Source organism: Xiphophorus maculatus, chromosome 20 (assembly GCF_002775205.1).
Source record: "Xiphophorus maculatus strain JP 163 A chromosome 20, X_maculatus-5.0-male, whole genome shotgun sequence".
Classification (NCBI taxonomy): domain Eukaryota; kingdom Metazoa; phylum Chordata; class Actinopteri; order Cyprinodontiformes; family Poeciliidae; genus Xiphophorus; species Xiphophorus maculatus.
In genome coordinates, this window is record NC_036462.1 from 1,361,321 (window position 1) to 1,380,434 (window position 19,114).

The 19,114-nt window shown below is 40.0% G+C and overlaps 1 protein-coding gene across 7 annotated transcripts in view; it reads left to right on the forward strand.

Moving 5' to 3' along the window:
- The window catches only part of chl1 (cell adhesion molecule L1 like), a 96,166-nt gene that overhangs the window by 35,206 nt on the left and 41,846 nt on the right, over positions 1-19,114 (forward strand). For all 7 annotated transcript variants that reach the window (XM_023324786.1, XM_023324780.1, XM_023324782.1 and 4 more), the window contains exon 2: positions 17,638-17,835. In XM_023324786.1, coding sequence (XP_023180554.1) covers positions 17,730-17,835 — 106 coding nt within the window. In that variant the 5' untranslated portion in view covers positions 17,638-17,729. The remainder of the gene's footprint in view (positions 1-17,637; positions 17,836-19,114) is intronic.

Below are 19,114 nucleotides of genomic sequence, written 5' to 3' on the forward strand. Positions count from 1 at the left end.
TTAGAGGCTTATTGACCGTTTTTTTTGACAGACTGACTAACAGACGAGTTTTTCAGTGAAATGGGCCGTGAGCCCGAAGTTCAATTAAAAGCCCCGCTCTGCATGAGAGCAGCATATTTGCCAAACTGGGAGAAAAGTGTAAATCAGTCTTCATGCTTCCTCAGCAACCTGCTTGTCCTTGGGGAGTATTGATGGTTCTGGCTCAACTCATTTTTTAAAAACACCCATCAACGCTGCTACATTTATCTTATCCTGACAGGTTGAGGGGGATTTTTATGCGGCACATGAGTGCTTTGGAAACACATGGCTTCATTTTAACGTGCTAGCAAGGCTGAAAGCTGCACGTGAAAACCACCTGCCTTTTTTTTCTGTCCCAAGCAGCAGGAAAGCAACCTGGCTTTAGCTCGAAGCATGCTTTTGTTTTCTCATTCAGCTTTCTCTTGCTTAACAGACTCAGCAGGTCAACAGAGCATTAGTCTAATTCCATGCTCACGATACGGCTGCAGACTTTCATTTTGTAGTGGTCAGATAAGGTTGTGTGAATCCTGCTGAAGGAAGATAAGAGACATGTCATAAATTAAGACTCTTGTGGGGAACCGTGAATTTTTTGATATTATATCGTCACCTTCCTAAAATAATGGTCTAAGTAAGTTTTTGCCAAAAGGAATTTTGTGAAAAAAATATCACCCCTATTTTAGAGGAATTAGACAAAAACAATCACTATTGCAATAAATAACCATTATTTAAGGAATGTGACAATATTGATTACTGAAGTACTGTACATCTGACAGTTGCTGAGTGTCCAAAACAAATGTGCGCCAAACTTTGTCGCTATTCTGCTAATGTTGAAAAATGTGCCAGTTTAACACTATGAAGCTTACTGGAAATTTGCCTGCGCTGTAAACAACTGTCCTCCACTGAGAAGAGAGAAGTGCCAAGCCGAATGAGATAGCTGTTGATGTTATCTCAACATTTAGAAGTGTGACCAACATGGACTGAATGGCTTCCTTGACTTCCTTCCTTACATTACTAAACCTACAGGTACACTACAATTCTAAAAAGAGCATAAAATTGATGTCATTATTTACAACTTCTTCTGTTCGCTGACTGACCCGGTAGAAATTGACCAGAGACAATCTGAGTTAAGGGGAATGTGCTGGAAGTAAACATTTATTTCAAGCGGAATTGCACAGGAAGGCAGTGGGCAGGCTAGTGTTTCCAACAAGCAAATTTATTTTCGGATTTCCAATTTGCACAATTTTAAGGTCAATGAAAATACTTTTAGTATGAGGTATGACAAATATCCCCAAATACAATGAAAATAGAAACTAGTCCTTCACAGGATGTTGCTGGTTGGTTCCTGGTGTGAATAAATGTTTGCCTTCTCACCCGTGTTTGTCGTGTCCGGATGGTTTAATCAGCAGGGCTCAGAGTGTGAATGAGCCGCGGCGGTGGACAGAAAGGGGAAGAGGCTTTTCCCGGGGCAGTGCCCGGGACAATGTCAGGTTTGTCTGGCCCGAGTGCACCAACACTAAGCGTCTCGGAACTGGCAGCCCGCCTCGGGACCTACCCATCCCGTCCGGCTTCCAGGGCCGTCCAGCCCCGGAGCACTAAGCAAAGTTCATAAGGCTTCCTTCTGTTTGTGCGGCTACAAAGGAGGCTCCATCCTGTTGTAGCTCAAAGAGGAGCTTATGGGCTCGCAGATTCTGGCACTGGCTGTGCAGAGGAGTGAGAGTGTTCTCAGTTACTGACTCTTGCTGACTGCTTTCAGTCATTGATGAAGATATTCCCGCTCCTCATCACCCCAGCCACCGCCATACCCCCTCATTAGATCCAGATCTGGGCCTTCATTAACAACACTTAATTTGTTCTCAAGTTATTCACCTTAATCTCCAGGTGAATTAGCATCCATCCATCCATCAGTCCATTCATCCATCATCCATCCATCATTCATCCAACATCCATCCAATATATTCGTTCGCCAATCCATCCATCCATCCATCTATCCATCATGCATCCAACATCTATCCATCCAATATGTCTGTCTACCTATCCACCTTCCATCCTTTCTCACTCCTTTTTCTAAGAGTAACTGCAATATTTAAAGTCTAACCACTGAAGAAATTTCTTCATTCATAAAATGCAGCAGAAAAGGACAAAGAACATGGAAATCTTGATTTCTGGAAATATATTAACTCTTGACATAGGAAATGTGTAAAAACTCTGAGTATTGGGATTCTGTCTCATTAGGACTGTCAGCTTTTTCCGATTCTCCCCGTCTGCCCTCCATAACCTCCCACCGAGGTAACAACCTTGTCATCTCAGGCTGTAAGTCTGCTCCAAGCAGCCGTGCTTTGGTTGCTGTTTTTCCACCGTGGTTACGACCCACATCAGCATAATTCAAGCATGACCCTCCTCCCTTCCTTTCATTTTCTGCCTTTTCTCTCTCATTTAAACCCAAGCCTCTGTCCTGAGTCCACATCGTACATCATCCAGCACCGAGGTTTGCCCTCTCTCTCCACCTCCCCCTGCATGTCGTGGGAGAATTTCCTCCCCCCGGTCCTTTTCTTTTACGTTTGAAAACCGGCATCAACAGCACAAGCCCTCACTCCACAATGTCGGATGTTCTAGGCCAGGTAACAGACATGGTTCCCTTTCTGACGTAGACCACGCTCCTGCAAACTTCTTAAGACATTTGAACATTTTCTTACATTAAGAAAGGGGGAGAATAAAACAAAAGGTCATCCAACAAAGTGCAGCGCTAATGCTGGCTGACAATCTTAAGCAATTTGATGTGAGTCTCCAGCAGCATTAGCAGAGAATTAAGCAGATTGTCAGTGGCTGACAGAACGAGCTTGCAGCAGAAGCAAAACTCAACAGATTCCCAGTCAGCGGGGAATCTGGCTTCCCATCCTGGATTCTGCTTTCCATCGGTTCTCCCAGCCGATTATTGCAAATAAACACTTTGCTGAGCCTACAGGTGCATCAAACGTCTTTCATTATGCAAATATAGGAAGCAGGAGACGGGGCTGGGGGTGCAAGATGAAACTCACATTCCTCAACTCTGGTTTGTTCACACCCGCTGAATAGCCCTTAGATCAGCCTTTGTGGGAGTGATTGTCAGCAGCTTAATGAGCTTCTTTGCCAAGCTAAAGGCTTTGGCAACATATGTGACTACAGTGCCTCTTCGCCTCCGTCTCCCACCTGCATGATACAACATAGAGCAAGCTCAGCGTTCTTCCTCCCTGTAGACGTCTGAACTCCCATAACTCATCATTTTCCTGTTTACTCTGGATTTGAGCAACCCGGAAAAAAGGAATTGCTACTCCTCTCATGGGGACCAGGACTGAGAATGAGAAAGTCCGATTTTGTAGGTAACTATATGCTACATCTGAAGATACCTTCTAGGGAATGTTCTGGTTCCTCCAGGTTCACTTCAGCCAACACTAATAATCCTACACTGTCTCAGTAGGATTTTATGTAATATGGAATACAAGGATGCATAAGTAATACTTTCAGCGATATTTTCATTATATCATTGATTGTAGTTCTTACTGTCACTCTTTCCTCTTAGTGGTTGTCTTTATAAGCCTTAGATTAATTTTAGTTGATCTTAATGCAGCCAAAAAAACTATCTTAGAGACGTAGATGTTACTTGATGTTTTGGAAAAAGACACTGATCGCAGGTATTTTTTGATGAAATACCTTCTATAGGAAATTTTTAAAATTATTTTTATTTTATTTCAATTTGTCTTTATTTTATTTCGCTTTCTTGTTTCAAAATAGGAAAAACATAAAACTATTCCAAAAGCAAAATGGATATGTTTTCTATTACATATTGTGAAAAATGATGTTAAAAAAAGGCAGTTTCCAACCTGTTGGAAAAAAAGGAAAACCTTTTGGAAATTTAGTGCAATTATTCCATTAAAAATGTAAAATAAAATCTTGCTCTTGTTATTATGTCTATTTCTAAAAATAGTTGGTCCTTATTCTTTTTAGCCTGATAGTAAGAGTCATTGAGGAAGATTAAAACGTTTGTTGTAGACAAATCAGCAACACAAATCATCCCCCGCCTCATCCAGCCTCTCTTGCATCTAGTTATGTTTGGATTAATGGTGAATTTCATGCAGATCAAAACCATCTGTACTAGATCTGCAGTGATCAGGGTTCTGGTTTTTTATTAAGTCTTTGTTCTTCCATCTCTAATTTTATCTGGTTTTACAGTGACAGTCAACAGTGATCAAATAATTATTACCAGCCTTGCCGCATTTAATGAGTGGTCATTAACCAATTATATGAGGAGCAGAGGTGATGTCACACTACGTGTTATGAGAGCAGAGTTTTGCTAGTTAAAATACACAGATGACTGTTAAGTTGACATTTTAAGCTGTCTGTGAAGTTCCCCTCAGGCCGCAGGGTTTGTTATGCACATGCAACAAAAACAATGGTGAATAACATCGTGCTGTGTGTGCTGCTTAACCTGTTCAATTTAACACAACTTCTGATATGGCGCATTATGTGTGATATGAGCATGTGGCTTATGGCAGATTATTGTTCTCTAAATAAATTGAAAGCAAATGAATTGGTAGCTGAGTGTCAAAAACACATGGTGTTTTGATGAGATGCTAAAATCACAACATCATCCATGACAACTAGAGTGGATTCAAGGTGTCTTGGTGGTGTCATGTAAATGTGATATCTTAGCTCAGTCAACATCTGAAAATACTAAGGGTACATTTAGCCTTAGTGATTAGCAGAATTAGCATAGTAGCTGTAAAGACGTATTTTCTGTGAGCATGCTTCCACAGACTGATTAGTTGTTATGGAATAGGTTCAGATTGCATGCCTTTGACCATCGATGTTTTGTCTAGAGTTGGTGCCTATATCTATCCTTTCTAGGAACTAATCATGTATCATTAGCAGGGGGCAAGATGGTGAATGCCCTGTGTCACTGCCACGCTTTTTATTTGTCTTCAGTCTGACCAAGGGTGACGTCACGATTCGTACTGAAAAACAACGCATTCCACAGTGTGTAGCTGAAACCAGATTTGGCATTCTGGAGCTTTGCTTGGTCACCCAGTGGAAACGTGACACTGGTTCAAAACCATTGAATGGACTATGAATCATGTTGGTAGCAAAGCCTTATGTCAGTTGCCTTGGTTTCCAGTATATTCTATGATTTGCTGAATTCTCAAATATAAAATCCCAAAGTTTCTTGAAATACTTCTTGTTTTCTTTAAACATGGATTTGTTTTGAGTCTTCATTGATTAAAAATGAAAGGATCATTCAACAGAGTCTTAAAAGTGAAATGAAAAGCAGTTTGGGCCATGTCAGGATGATGAATCATCTCCTCCTGAGGGATCAGGGTCACCTTTAAGTCACATTTTCAGCTTTCACAGTCTGCCACTTTGACCTCAGAAAGCCTGAATCTTGACTTGTTTAAAGCGGCAGCAGTCTAGAGACACAATAGAGAGAGGGCGGATGAGTTCCAGAGCACTCACTGAACAAATACAGACTGTATCCACATGCAGCTAAAGGTCTGTCTGTGCTGAGCTTCCTGCCAAGGCAAATTTACATCAGGGAAGAAAGGGAACTGTTTCATTAATGACTTTAAATAGACTTCCAGGACCATCACTTTGATTTTCTTAATTAGGGTTATTTACCAGGATGGCCATCCTTTGAGAATCTGACCTTAACTGACTGTAAAAATCATGTAACTCTACATGGATACATTTTATTTTGGCCTACATTCTGATGTCTTTCTCTTACATCAAACTGAAATATTCATCAGAATGTAAAATTCTCCAATGCTTTACTTAAAAACTAAACCTTTTAGCCTTAAATCTTTCTATTTGATGTGTTTGAACGCAGGCCGTTAGGCAGCAGAGAGCCACAGGAACTGGGCCACATATCCGGCAGCTGTGTCAAACAGCTTACCCCGAGTAACACTGTCCAGATGTCCTGCTGCTGCACAGGACAGGATTTTCAAATGATACATTTTGGGGCAAGGGAACATTTCATTTTATTTCACAGGCTGAAATCCTTGCTTTAATTGCGTGTTTGAGACGCCAGGAGGGAGTAGAATGTGGACCGAGCAGCAGACATTTCCGTCGTTTCTTTCCCACTACAGCGATGCTCGTTGGTATAAATAAATTGCTTGGAGGGCCGACAGAGGTAAGGATTGGGAATATAAGAGCCATCGATCATGTCTTGCTGCAGCATGGTTTCGTCGGGGTTGGTAGACATTGCCGGCATTAGTCAGTCAGAAGAGCGAGAGGAGCATGCTGCATTAGTTCACTCAAAATATTATCCCTGTCCTCAAAGTCCAGCTCATGAATTCATCTCTCTGCCTGTTCCTCTGAGGGGATCACACATTAATGTGATTATTGTCCTGAGCAAGAGGCACTCCTGGGAGACTTCAAAGAGAGCAGATGAGAGGGAGAGGCAATGAAAACCTGGGACAGGTGCAGTCCACTTTCTGAAACACCTTCTTTCACCTCTGACTTCAGGATGATCAGAACATCTGTGTTGCTTTTCAGACACAGCTTGTACAACCTGCGTGGCTTAGAACCATTCTCTGTCCTGCTCTGTTCAGCTCTTCAGGTTTGTTAATTGAACTCATGACTTTGTTTGGAAATAATTCAGAAAGAAATTTTGTCATCTTATTGTTATTTGTCCTGCATATTACAGCACCGCAGTGAAGCAAATTCTTCTATACAAGATATTAGTCATGCTCTTTGCCTCTAGAAAAATGACTGAAATGTCTAATTTACTTATGGTTTCAAACCTTTCAAGCTGTTTGTTTTTTGTCAAACCAGTTCATACCTGTTTTACTGGAACCGGCTGGTGACAAGATTGTCCAGTTGCTGCATTGCTCGTAGTTAGACCAGGGGCTGCAGGATGGATGCCCCCTTTCACAGGGGACTTTGTTCACCCAGGGTCAGAAAGGTTCTGGATCATTAGTTCATTCAGAACATAGGGGGCAGAAATGGTGCAGTCCATCAGTCGATCCCTGAGTGTTTGTGGCCAACTAGCACTTGCTCCCTTGCACCTGAGACACTTCCTCTCTTCTCCTGCCTTGTGTTAGTGGTAGGATCAGGCTGCATCCTCCATACTGGTCCTGTTTGTCTTTATCCCCTGACACCCCAAAATATGAATGGCATTGTAAAGGAATTACATTGAGTGAGTTTTTCACAAGGTTTCCTGTGGAATTTGAATTGGATGATTTCTGGGTATGCACTATGAAGATAAAGTACTGAAAAACAGTTTTATTTCCAGACTTTATGCTCTGTCTAAATGTCCATTCCCTTCCTCCATTCATCTTTCTATTCTTTCATCTAATCTGTCCATCCATCTTTACAATCTGCCTATCATTGGTCCATCAATCCCTGCCTCCATCCAGTCTCTTCGTCCATTATTCCATCTGTCCATCTAGCTAATCTGTCTATTTGGGGCCTGCCATGCAAAGCAATGGCAGGAACCTATTACTCTACACCCAACAAGCGTCTCTTTATTATAATTCTTTATTTTTCTTCCGTCACCGTTAATGCGGCTCATACCGCTGGGTGCACACCTACAAATGAGGTATCAAAACGTGCAGAAAATTCACGCCATTGGAGCTATTATTTTTGGTGGGATTTGGGCTTAACGTGGCGACATAATTCGCAAAAAACTACGAAAAAAACCCCATTATAAGTCAATGGGAAAAATCCTGGAAATACCCTATTTTTGAGGATTTTCTGTGTCGTCACAAATTCACCTAGAAATGCCATTCAAATTTCATTTTGTAGATACGTCTGTGATCTCTTCAAAAGTGAAGACGGCTCGTCGATACCAGTTACGGTTTGTCCACAATTTGCCTCTAAGCGACCCAAAGTTTCTCATTTTTCCGAAAATTACAGTGCTTCTCTCGCTGATTAGAGTGAGAGATGAAGACAACTTTTTCAACCCAAATCATTTTTGAAATCGCCATCACGCCCACAAATATCGCACGATTAGTATCAAAATCGGTCCTGACATTGATACGCCTGTCTGCTCCGGTAAAATGTTTTCGAAATTTATCTAGACCGTACGGTTTTCTGTCACGGTGCTTCAGAGCAAAGTCATGCGACAGGATTTTCTGAGGCTGTCTGAGGCTCTCTCCCATGTATTTGAATAGAATTTCAGATCTGGGCACAACATTTCTTTCTCTCATCGCTGTAAATGTTCTGAGTGAGGTACAGATATGAATCTCGGGACTATCGCAGAAGACACATTGCCCTCTCATACGCTCGAAACGCTTTTCGAATATGTATTACGGTTCCCGAACAAGAAGGATTTGTTTCCAATGCTTTTTTGTCAGTAAAACGTGTTTGCTCAAACACACAATTGTGTGTTTGAGAGCTCAGAGCTCACACCCTGCTGAGACCATTATTTGCCATAGCAACGGATCTCAAGAGGCTATTGGCTGCTGGTTTGGACTACGAATACGCATCGCTGTAGTTCTATCTATCCTCAGTTGAAACAGATCAGGACTGAACTGGCCTTTAGAACTACCTGCTGCTATGGGCTGTATATAACTGATTTAACTCAGTAACTGTTACACATGGGATTAGTTTTGAACTTTAAAATGAAGCTTAACAAAAATTTCACAATAAAAGCCTTGAATATTTTTACATCATGTAATTGCTCTTTTTGGCTTTATTTGACTTTTTCATCCAAAGCACTGTTACACATGGTATTAGTTTGGCCCTTTGAAATGAAGCTTAACAAAAATTTCAAAATAAAAGCCTTGAATATTTTTACATCAGGAAATTGCTCTTTTGAGCTTTATATAACTGATTTAACCCAGCAATTGTTACACATGTGATTAGTGTGGCAATTTAAAATTAAGCTTGATGAAAATTTCAAAATAAAAGCCTTGAATATTTTTACATCAGGTAATTGCTGTTTTTGGCTTTATGTGACTTTTTCATCCAAAGCACTGTTACACGTGGTATTAGTTTGGCCCTCTGAAATGAAGCATACTGAACATTTCAAAATAAAAGCCTTGAATATTTTTACATCAACTACTTGCTTTTTCAGCATTATATAACTGATTTAACCCAATGACTATTACACATGGGATTAAAATATACTGTTTTGCATGAGCAGCAGATAGATCCTCTATTGCACATGTGTCAAACTCAAGGCCCGCGGGCCACATGTGGCCGGCTACGTCATTTTATGTCGCCCTCTCCCCCCTACCACCGTTTTACAGCCCCATTGATTGACTTAAAATAGGTTTTGAGCACGAATTGACTACAACCTACATATCCCATAATGCCTTCCGATTCTTACCAACCAACATTACGGCTTCTCGCCACTAGAGTGCAGCAGAGTCACCTCAAGCTGATGATTAATTTTCCCAGCGAATAAAACTGAAAGATCGACAAGCTAACAAGCTAAAGAGCGAAGTCCCGTGATGTTTCAATCGAGGACTTTTACCGTCTCCTGCCCCCTGATTTGATGCCACAGCTTCGACTCCATGCAGCTCGTGTTTTGTCCACGTTTGGAAGCACCTATCTGTGCGAACAGATGTTTTCAATAATGACTTTAAACAAGACCAAGCACAGATCGCGCATTACTGACGAAAACCTACACGCCGTTTTGCGGATTACCACAGAATAGAACTAAAACCAGACATCGACGAACTGACCAGGGGAAAACGGTGCCAGACATCCGGCCAGAAAACATTGGTAAGCACGAACAAACTACATTTAAATAGAATGAATGTAAAACCAAAACGCAGTATACTGGAATATGCATATAGTTTATTGATTTTGCTTGTGTTTTGTTTATTTACAGAACACAACGCAATGAGGATGTGTGTGAGTTGGTGACAGGGTGAAGAGGGATCAGCGTTGTGTTCAAGGACAGGCAACGTCACCTCATTGTTTTGTTCTTATGTGAAATGCATGTTCGTTGCGTAATAAATAACGAAAAACTTTTGTGAATGAAGTTGAGAGTTAATATCAAAACTTGTTTTTTATTATTTGTCTGCTTATCTTCAAAGCAGACAAATAATAATTTTCCCAGCGAATAAAACTGAAACATCGACAAGCTAACGAGCTAAAGAGCGTAGTTTAGCAAGGCCCGCGGGCCACATGTGGCCGGCTACGTCATTTTATGTCGCCCTCTCCCCCCTACCACCGTTTTACAGCCCCATTGATTGACTTAAAATAGGTTTTGAGCACGAATTGACTACAACCTACATATCCCATAATGCCTTCCGATTCTTACCAACCAACATTACGGCTTCTCGCCACTAGAGTGCAGCAGAGTCACCTCAAGCTGATGATTAATTTTCCCAGCGAATAAAACTGAAAGATCGACAAGCTAACAAGCTAAAGAGCGAAGTCCCGTGATGTTTCAATCGAGGACTTTTACCGTCTACTGCCCCCTGATTTGATGCCACAGCTTCGACTCCATGCAGCTCGTGTTTTGTCCACGTTTGGAAGCACCTATCTGTGCGAACAGATGTTTTCAATAATGACTTTAAACAAGACCAAGCACAGATCGCGCATTACTGACGAAAACCTACACGCCGTTTTGCGGATTGCCACAGAATAGAACTAAAACCAGACATCGACGAACTGACCAGGGGAAAACGGTGCCAGACATCCGGCCAGAAAACATTGGTAAGCACAAACAAACTACATTTAAATAGAATGGATGTAAAACCAAAACGCAGTATACTGGAATATGCATATAGTTTATTGATTTTGCTTGTGTTTTGTTTATTTACAGAACACAACGCAATTTTTAAACTGAGCAGTAATTTTACATCCATGCAAACTCAAATGTAATATTTAAAACTTGAATACATAAAATCAGTTATTTAACAATATGAGGTGTTGTTTAAAAATAAAAAAGATAGCAATTTCTTTTTATTGCAGAGACATTAGATTCTTAAATTTATGGTATTCTTTAAATGTTGTAATTTTGGTTCATTGTAAACTTTACCTGTAAAAGGTTTGTAGAAATCTTTAACATAAGGTCAATATATATTTTTAAACTGTAATATGTTGTGTGTGTGTGCGTTATTGAAAATTTATATTTGTGACAATCATTAGGTAAATGCTAATGAACTGCCTTCCTGCAGTTTATGAGCATTGAACTGTTACTAAACAGTTCAATGCAAGGTTCATTAGCGTTAGCATTTTAGCTTCAATAAGCTATTAGCTATTTATTTTACTTTTTAGCAATGTTTAGTATACTGAATGGAGTAAATCAATTACAGAAAATATCCTAGTGATTTCCCACATACTGATGAAAGCAATGACGCTAACATTAGCGTTTCTGCTGATTTTAGCTGATATACTTACTTTATAATACTGAATGGTGCACGTCCGCCTCGCTTAACGTTCTTGCGATTCTCCGCGTGCCACTGATTACGTTGCGGCGTTCTTTAGCGTCGACGCCGATTTGTGGCGTGACGACGCCGGGCCCATGCCCGACGGGCGCGCCTTGGCAGGCCCCGGCTAAATTTCTTCCGAAATTTTCTAGTCTTTCTTAAAATATGTCTGTCTATTCCTCCATTTCTCTATCATTGAAATATATTTGTGAATGTACCTTTTTCTTGTTTACTGCTGTGGGTTAAATTTCATTCTGGAAAAGTATGAATATTTGGTAAAAAAAAATAAATGTGTTGGAAAAAAGACATACATGACCTTGACATTATGCTTTACCAAGAGATGTGTTTTTCAGTCCATTAAACTTATCAAGGTTGGAAAAGCATTTCCTTTCAGATTTCAGAGATGAAAACTTTATGCTCTGTCGGTCCATTCCCTTCCTCCATTCATCCATCCATCCTTCCATCCTTTCATCTAATCTGTCAGAGATGAAATCTGAAAGAAAACGAAAGCTGAAAGAAGAAAATCAGGCTGATTCTTTGGTTTCACACTCTACAGCCATTGTTGTCCTCTTTCCAGACTGCTTTTGAAATCTTTAAGTCAACTGAGAAACCGGCCTCTTGAAAACTTTTGTGGTCTTTCTAAATGAACAAGAAGCAACTCAAGTCCTCTCAGAGTTAATCAGCTCAGCTGCTGTTCTAATTGTTCTCCAATGATCAAATGGGAATGAATGCGGAGGGATTCTGGACCGTGAGAGGGAAGCGTGGAGCTGCTGTCTACCCGTTGCAGGTCTTTAGCAAAGTGAATATATTAATCCAGCCTGACAAGACGAGGATCTGCTTAATCCTATTAAGGGTCTGCACATTAAACTACAGTAGGTCCGCACTTCTCCTTCTGTTGTCTTTGTGTGAGAAAGGAGCAGATGGTGCCAAATTAACAGCCTAGTCTACTGTAGTGAACTTTGAATGGCTGAGCAGCTCGGACTGGCACCCTGTTACTAAACAACACGATCACAAGTGGAGGGAATTCTCCAGATTTCTTCTCTTGGTGGGAGTACATTGTCTTTGACTTTATATCAGTTTATATTAGGTGGGTGGCCTTCTCGATTTTGAGTAGTATATTTGGATGTTTTCAGCAAAATAAAACACTCTCATTTAATTTACTTTACCATTAGTTTTTGAAGTATATTCTTCTTTTTCATTAGTAAATGCAACACAGACAACTTTTTTACTTTTACAAGGTGTTCTAAATAAATAATATTTTCCTTTAATTCTGCAAATATATGCTGTAAATATTGCTATAGATGACAGTTTGACAGGCATAACAAATCTTTAGTATAACAAGGTGATGTCTATAAAGCTATTAGGCAACATACACAAGCCGGTGTGTGTTTGTTGTGTGTCTGAAAAACTGGATTAAAGCAGTCAAGTTGAGGTGAAAAGAATTGTGTCAAAACCTATTCCCCATTTAAAAGATATTAAATAGATGTTGTGTTTAATAAATATGGAAAAAGCATAATGCCTGTCTCATTCTCAACCAATGGCTCTTTAAGAATCATTGTGCTGAAGCTAAAACTGCCACTTCAGAAGTTTTGAGTAGAATAGATTTACATACAAAGGGGTTTTTTTATTCCTAAATTCAAATTGTATATTTGCTTAATATACAATTTTAAGCTTAATTATGGCTCTGAGTACGCTGTTCTTTTAGCAAATGACCTTTTCTTTGGTCTGTACACTCCAGTTAACGATTAATTGAATTCTAAAGTAGCTGACTATTATTTCATCATGATTAATCAAGCAGCCCTACAAAAAACTTACATTTCTCACTGGAGGTAAGGGAATGTAAGGTTACAGACACCAACAACTTAACTGTTGTTTTTGAACCATTGCCTGTCAATGTAAGAAGTAATGGAAACATTGTTTTCACGGAGTTGGGCTCCTCCACATTTGTACCAGTGTTATCTGAAAATGGTTGTACCTTTGGTCAGGTAGTTAATAGTCGACGGTGTTTTTAAACTGCCAGGCAGAACGAAGACAGTCTTTTCTTGGCTCACATTTCTTTATTGCCCCTCCAGCACTGAGCTGGTTGGGCTTCACGCTGGCCTTCCCACAGCCAGCAGCATTTAACCCCCCACCGTCTCCCTCAATCTCAGGATGGTGTGATGGCTCTAGAGAGAGGCAGGGATTAGGAACAGCCTGTGGTCAGTAAATCAGACATGAGTTCAGGGCTGGGCCTCAATGATATAGGCACCATACCCTCGGAGTTCAACATACACATTATTGCTCACAGCAGTTTGGTTTTGACCGGGCCTCTCTCTCAGCCAGATGGCCGGGTCGGGCCTCAGCAAATCATTGGGCAGGAGGAGAACAAATTAAATCACCAGGCCCAGTTTGAACTAACTGTAATCCATCTAAGCCGGTGTTAGGAAGGTAGAAGATTTTGGCCAGGACCATAAGATAATGGGAAACACTCTCTTGTGAGGATTGAATGGCCCACTTTGCTTAACCCGGCCAATCTCACCGATAAAGCACAAACCAATTAGAGTGAAGGGCTCACCGTTTCCATTTTAATTTGTTTTCAACTACATAAATCACACACTGTCTGGGAAAGATTAAACAAAGGAACGAGTGCCCTGGGCTGCTCTTTGAGATCACTTAAATCTTAAGCATGAACTAAAATCAATGGGTAAGAACTGTGATTAGATCGGGTTCATTTGGATCACGTGCAGTACCTTTCCAGAGCATTCATTCCTTTTGAGATTTTTCACACAAACCAAGAACTTTCATCTAGTTTTCACTGATTTTATGTGATTGACCAACACTATGTTGTGCCTAATTGTGAGATTAAAGCAAAAATGTTCTTCACTTTTATTTTGGAATGTATTTAAATGTATTCACACAGATACACCAAATTATAAATCAGCCACAATATGTATGTCATGTGGTGGAAAATCCACAGTTTTTAGCATGACTTGAAAATTGATGTTCACAGAAGCTTTGAATTCAAACTGCCTGAGTTTGATCTGTGTTGATGGTGAATTACTTAGAATTTCAGGCACCAAGGAGATCAGGTGTATTCCACAAAGGTTTTTTTTTTTTTTTTTTTAGGTTTAGGCTCTGCATCCACACAGATCCGACATTTTGGGAGACCTGAAACAGTAATTGTTTGAAAACGGGTCCCAGTATGGAATAATTTCAAATACTTGTTTCATGTTTCAGCATATAATTGCAGGCCATGTTTTTCTAATAACAAACATGTTGCCGTTTGGTGTTTTTTGCGTCGTTCTGCAGCAATCTCACAGTACCACCAATTGGCCCAGCATACCTACTACCGTATTTTCTGTGGTGGATGAACATTTTCTCTTAATTGTTTGCAAAGATTGATGTCTCCATGTGGACGAGGCTCCAGGTGTGCAAACTTTACAAACTTTACACTTTACACTACTTTTTTCAGTATAACACTTATAATCCTTATTAAATAAATAGAATAAAAGGTGAAAGGGCAAGGAATCAGCAATGAGTATTTATCATATCATTGATTAATATCATGAATCATCATTAGAAATTGGGGAAAATTTTTTGTAAAAACAATAAATTCCAGTTGAAGTTTGAAAACTCCAAAACCTGGCTGTATTGACATAATTGTTACTTTTACTATTTTTTCCACAGGATTTTGCATTTACTGTTTGGGTTAGTGATAAAAATCACTTTGTTAAGTAATTGTTGTCCTGAAGAAGCATATTATGAATGGAAAAGTTTTTCAAGAGCATTATTTGTGTTGTGCCATGCAGTCACAGCCATAGTGTTATCTAAACAAGATGGCAAAGAAGCAATAATAATTTCATACCTTAATTTTTGTCATAATATTATTACAAAATAATGTAAAAAATCTTATGTTCTTACCCACCACCCCTACTAAGAACATGTTTCCAAGACTACTTTAGTTTGTACGATGAACACTTCGGTCAAAGGCCTATTCAGAATCGTTGTAGTGCAGTCAGTCATCACCACCTACGACAACTCTTTGAAAATTGTGGAATATGAGTTAAAACATTTAGCTTCACCCTGTGGGGAATAAAGCACTGAATTGAAACCTGAGCACTGCTGTAGGCTGGTAGCTAGAGGTCCCTGTTAGTTTAGGAAGGCTCTTGTTGGGTCACAGTTAATATTATTAAGTGTGGATGAGAAGTTCAGAGTTCATGTTCATATAAAAAGAGGCTCAATGGAGCCAAATGAAGTGTGCTGTTCAGCGGTCGGTTATTCAATTCCAGCTCTTGACCAGGAGGCTGACCTCAGCGCTGCCTATTGATTCTACTGAGGCAGAAGGAAGATTAGACCAGAGCAACAAGAACATTCCAGTCTCCTAATGTCTCTTAGTTGAATATCTCCACATAAAGAAGGTCTGCACCCATGCACACCTACTTTGAGATTATATAGACTTAGAGTTTAGATTGGACCTAAAGAGTTCAACCCAAACCAAACCTGTAGCCATTATCTTAACCCAATCCGACCAGGCTAATTAACTTTAATCATAGTCCTGAGGACGAAGTAAACCTAATATTATTTTAATTATGACTTTACTGCTTTGATTTTTAGACCATAGTTTAAGTAAGGTTTAAGTTTAAATTTTTAGCTTTGGTTAACCTCTTCCAGCTCCGTTTTGTCACTTGTTGTAACCGCAGGGTGAGTCATGTACAAATTTTATGGGATGTGTGATGCAGTGCACTTGTTACAGTCTGATTAACTTCTACTTAGTTACTTTATTCCTTCAACAAGTTCAACTACCTACTCCTCTAGTTACACTATAAGTAGATTAACACAACTGTATTGTACATTTTTATTTGGTTTTCTCTGTGCTGTATAATAAATCAATAACAGTATTGTGATATATTTAAAATTTAATAATTTTACTGAACTTTGATTCAGAACAGGACAGTGTTCTGGGGGATGTAGGCAGAGAAAAGGTTTTAGCTGCTCAACCTCTCACAGCCAGCTAAGTAAAAGGAGTGGCATCAACTAGCTCTTTGGTTACTTAGCAACAACCTGTTGAGTAACTTGTGGGTATCTAGCAATAACCTGTTGAGTAAAGTATGGTTACCTAGCAACAACCTGTTGAGTAACTTATGGTTACCTAGTACCAACCTGTTGAGTAACTTATGGTTACCTAGCAATAACTTGTTGAGTAACTTGCACAGCAGCAGTTTCAATCAATAATTATCAACATCGACTGATAGGAAATGTCCAGCCGTACTGTCCAGCTTAAACTGTATGTACTTCAGGCTTATTAAACGTGTCACAGAAGATCGAGCTGACCCTGTCTTCACGTGAGTTTCAGGTCAGGCTCAGGCTATAAATCTAAACTCTAATTGGACTCCCTATCTCAGCTGCAATAAGTGTAATTTCTGGACTTTTGCCATTTTATTTGCAGCCTGAAGTCCTTCTAATGGAATTCCAACATCTTCATGACATCATGTTTCTCTGTTCCCCTATAATCACTCTATTCCGTTATTAGGGTGAGCTAGCTATTGTGCTAATTACTCCACTGTGACCGCTAAGCCAGGTCAGAGCTAATATAAGGAAGAGTAACGAAGGGACACTCTAGAGATTTCCTAGAGAGAGCATCATTCCCGGCATTGGCGTTCCCATAGCTACCTTCCTGTCCTCCTCTGGTTCAGCAGCCTGGACCTCTCACACTTCTGTTCTGTTAGCTGCTGAACGAAGCGCCGCTGTGTTCTTCTTCTGTCTGACTCCAAACTTCGCTTTGCTTTTTTGTCTCCCCTAAGGCGAGCCTGCAGTATCTGCAGTAATAGATAAAATTGCGGCCGCATTCTTGAAGTCTTTCAGTCAACGTTATCCAAAATCTGCATCTCCAGATGAAAACAACACAATGATTAAATCAGCCGAGCTTTGATGTTAATGTGGCTTCAGTTTTTCCTCTCTTCGCAGCAAGGCTGAACATCTGCCATGCATTATTAAACCCACAAGCTCCTGGTGTTTTATTTTTTATTTCTTTTTATTGTTGCATTAGAAAAGTACTCTGGGAAGCTCACCTCAGCAGACAATAAAATATCTAAAGAGGGGGAAAAGCAGAACTTGAATGAGTTCACAGTGTGGACTTGTGTCTGGGTGGAAAACGAAAACGTGTGACTCTGAGCAGAGAGCAGTTGTGTTCCCAGTCAGGGAGGCGGGGGATTTACTACGTGTGGGTTTTGCCGGAACGTGGGTTGGATTCATGGGGGCTTCTCCATCTGTGCTGCCTCCACAGGTACGGCATCTTCAGCCCGTCCCGGAAATGAACTGAGCTCACCGAGGAGAGCGCTGGTTGGTCGATGAAGTCCTGAATCCTGCAGTGAAACCATGAGGTCACAACGAAACTCCGGATTGGCTGGCAGGCTGACGCTGCTGGTGGTCACCTGCCTCTGTGCCTTTCACACAACCACAGCCATCGATATTCCTCTTGAGGGTGAGTTCAGATCAGACAGGAAAATATGGCTTCGTTTGTGACGGGTAGCGTCATAAAAGGCATCCCTGTCTTTTTAGGTTATATATTAATATGAGGGGTTGCTTTAACGGAATATTTTCCATCTTTGATCGGCTTTGTTTTTAAACGACGGAAAAATGTCACCGAAGTTGTAAAATAGTCCACTTACATGTAAGTTAGCTCTAAATTACTGGGCATTACTCTGTTATATACTGGATAAGTTTATAGCAGACTATATAGTTGTTATAAAATAATTAGGTTTATCCAAGTAAATTTATTAAATGTATTAAGTTGTCATGCTAAACAAATTTTAAAAAAGTACATTTAACAAACTTAATTCGATTATATGTAACAAATTAACACAATTGTTTTTAAGTTGGAGCTCCATTCTTTTTTTCCAGTGTACAAATAAATGCTGTTGCAGCTTTTAAACCCAAATGACTCCGCTCAAACTGTAGCTTCAAACAAGTGCAGGTTAACTTGGAGTCAAATCATGTCTGATTTCAACCAAACAAGCAGCTTTTCATTTCACTTCCAACAGAAAAAACATACTTTTCATTTGAAAAGCTGTCATTAAACTATCAGCTTGCATTACTCATCATCACTCTCCTTTTCTTTATTCTTTTCTTTTCTAACGCAATGCCTGGACTGTAAAAACAGCGTGAATAACATCCTTTATGGCAACCTGAGCACCACAGTGGTGACATTGTGATAGAAAACATTATGGAAACTCTACCAGCTCAGCCTGACTCATTATGAGTGCAATAGATGATAGGAAATGAAGAAAAAATAATTTTTTAACTAGTCAGAATCACAGATGTAGAGGATAAAGAAATGCTTTGGCACTGATTTTGCTTTGCATGCATATTTTAACCTTGGATGGGTTAAATAAAGAAGTATTTAGTAATAAATCACCCCACAGAGATCTGTTACGGCTGTAATGCATCATGTGGACCGAACACATTCACAGACATTATCATGTTTGAATCAGGTTTTTGCTTCATTCTGTGTTAGATCTGCGTGTCTCTCCCTGTTCCCTTGGAAACGCATCTCAAACACGTCCTTGTAAATTATTCAAATATTTCTTAAGCCTTGAGGAAAAAGAAGAGTTCTAACAGGTTATCTAAAAAGGCTAATGCATTGTGGGATCACTGTCAGACAATTTCTCTTGATTGTTGTTCTTGTGTGTGTGCTTCAAGCCTTTCGTGTCGAGAGATTACTTATGACAGGCGGGGATTATTCCCAAACCGCTGACTGTTTT